This window comes from Penaeus monodon, chromosome 30 (genome assembly GCF_015228065.2).
Source record: "Penaeus monodon isolate SGIC_2016 chromosome 30, NSTDA_Pmon_1, whole genome shotgun sequence".
NCBI lineage: Eukaryota > Metazoa > Arthropoda > Malacostraca > Decapoda > Penaeidae > Penaeus > Penaeus monodon.
The window spans coordinates 13,914,451-13,916,914 of NC_051415.1; the positions used below are offsets into that span (position 1 = coordinate 13,914,451).

Genomic DNA, 2,464 nt, shown 5'->3' on the forward strand with positions numbered 1-2,464 from the left:
TGATGATGATAATATCAGCAGCAGCAACAATAATAAGATAAAAGATTATTCAAAACCAATAGCTCTCCTTACTATCCTCTCCCAGACAAACAGACTGCATTTCTCCATTACCTTGCTACTGCGCCAGCAACGGCAGAAGACAGCTTTATTGCCAAGATCTTCGATGTCCACGGTATCAACAACCTTGGACTCTCCTTTCCTGATACTGGGATTGCAAGGACTACCAATCTGAAATTAGTTAGGTAATGTAATAGAGCATATTCATTGCAACACCCAATACAAATTGGAAATATGTATAATATTCAAAGATTAGTAATCTAAAAGTTTGTTTTATACTAGTGAAAGTGGTGGCAAAGAAACCAAAAAGAAAGCAAGCTACATGCTGTTACTATCAACAATTTTTTATCATTTCTGAGAACAATACTTGACTAAATAAAGTTATCAAATATTGGAAGATATGACACTTAGTCACTGATTAAGCCACTTTCTCCTTTTCTAAATCTTCACTACCTTCATATACTGCTAATACTCCAATATGACAATTCCTTACCTCCTATTCACAATACTGCAATACACATACTTGTAAAACATACCAACAACTATAATTGAACCTAAAACACATTATTTAAATCCTGTTACTCTCTGAACTTCTTATCAAAATTTCAATTTTCCTCTCTCTACCTTATCATCGGAAAATGCTGTACATCACAAGTAGCTGCACCATAACAATTTCTCCAAAGTGACCCCTGAAGACTAGAGTTAAACTTGTTTCAGTATCCATTCAGCTTTCCATGATAATCCTCCCTTCTTGCTATTTATTTCCACTCTTCTACAAAAAGGAATATCTATAAATCATGATGACTTGAAAATACCTGAGGATTTAATTATCTAAATACTGAACAGTGAAATCCCTAAATATGCTTAAGTTGCAAAGAATAAAAATATAGAAAAATAGATGAGGAAAAGAAATTCAAAAAAAAGAGAGAAAATAGAATAAAAATACAAAAGTAGCAAAGAAGAATTGAGGAAAAGTGGAAAAGATAGAAAAAGATAGATGAGAATAAAAAGAAAAGAACATGAAATAAGAAAGAAAAGAAAATAAGAAATAAGAAAAAGGAAAAGAAAAGAAAAGATGAGAAAAGAGGAAAAAGGGGGGAAAAGATGATAAAAAACAAAGAAGAAAAGATGATAAAAAACAAAGAAGAAAAGATAAAAACAAAGACGAAAAGATAAAAAACAAAGAAGAAAAGATAAAAACAAAGAAGAAAAGATGATAAAAAACAAAAAGATAGAAAGAAAAGAAAAAAAAAAATAAGAAAAAGGAAAAAAATATAATATAACTACTTTTTATCCACGACGGTCTTAACCCCAAAGCCAACTGCAGCACACGCAATACCAAAGGGAATAAGGGAGGCCCAGTCTGAAACTGTTGGACAACAATTATTCATGTATAGATATGAGGGCCAAACAGACTACAGTAAATAAAAAAAATGATATCATATGCCAGTAAATACTTTACATTTCTTCAAATTTTAGCTATCTAAATTATTTAAAATTCAGTAGTTTACCTTTTTACTTTCAACAAGTTTACAGGTTCCTAGGGAAAGAGGTAGGAGCTCTGACTAATAAGTAGAAATATATTTTCCAAAAAGAGCTCTTTTGCTTACTGGATATAATGTTAATGGAGTCTACAGTCAATGCCTTAATATTGAAATGCACCTCTATCACAGACAACAGACAATTTTAAGTACTCATCAGTATCTGGCTTTCACCTTATCTTTTAGATAGCTTGTCATTTCTTCTCTGAAAAAAATAAGATTAAAATTTCCTCCTCTTTTTACTAATCAAAGCACACCTGCCGCTGAGCCAGTGTTATCATCACTATTCATACGAGATAAAAATCAAGTGCACAGGGACAAAGTTTTTCCAGTCTGAGTATGGACAGGAAATAAGGAGTTAGGGCAACTCTGAAAGGATTTTGCTGGAGAACAAATGCAGTCAGAGCCATAAAACTCCACACTTCAGAGGATTTGGAAAAAAAACAGGTGACATCCAGTATTTGAGACCACCTTCACCACTACATATACAGAGCCACACTAAGTTATGTAGCAAATACTAGTAAATGGCTACTTTTGTAACCTATTCCTCCACCACAGCAGCCCATAACTTGTCTGACTCTGGTATAGAGTGGTCCTCATTGATATTAGTTATAATCTTCAAATTATATATCAAGAATAAGACAACTGCTTATTTTGGTCACATTACACACAAAAACATCAGAGGAAAACCATAAAAAGAAAATATATAAAAAAATACTACCAATTATAAATTCAAAATAGAAAGTACTTAGATACTGAAGTAATACATTCAGATCAATTTTAAGTGACACCAAATACACTTCTAGAACACTTCTACGTACAATAGCATAATAAATATTTTCTTTTGGAAAATTTTTCTGTAACCA

General features: G+C 31.9%; 1 protein-coding gene across 1 annotated transcript in view; it reads right to left on the minus strand.

Annotated features, from left to right (window-relative positions):
• The window catches only part of LOC119592531 (CDGSH iron-sulfur domain-containing protein 2 homolog), an 8,514-nt gene that overhangs the window by 4,593 nt on the left and 1,457 nt on the right, over positions 1-2,464 (minus strand). Inside the window, exons 2-3 of the mRNA XM_037941390.1 lie at positions 1,346-1,426; positions 112-230 (exon numbers count right to left, since the gene is read on the minus strand). Coding sequence (XP_037797318.1) covers positions 112-230; positions 1,346-1,426 — 200 coding nt within the window. The remainder of the gene's footprint in view (positions 1-111; positions 231-1,345; positions 1,427-2,464) is intronic.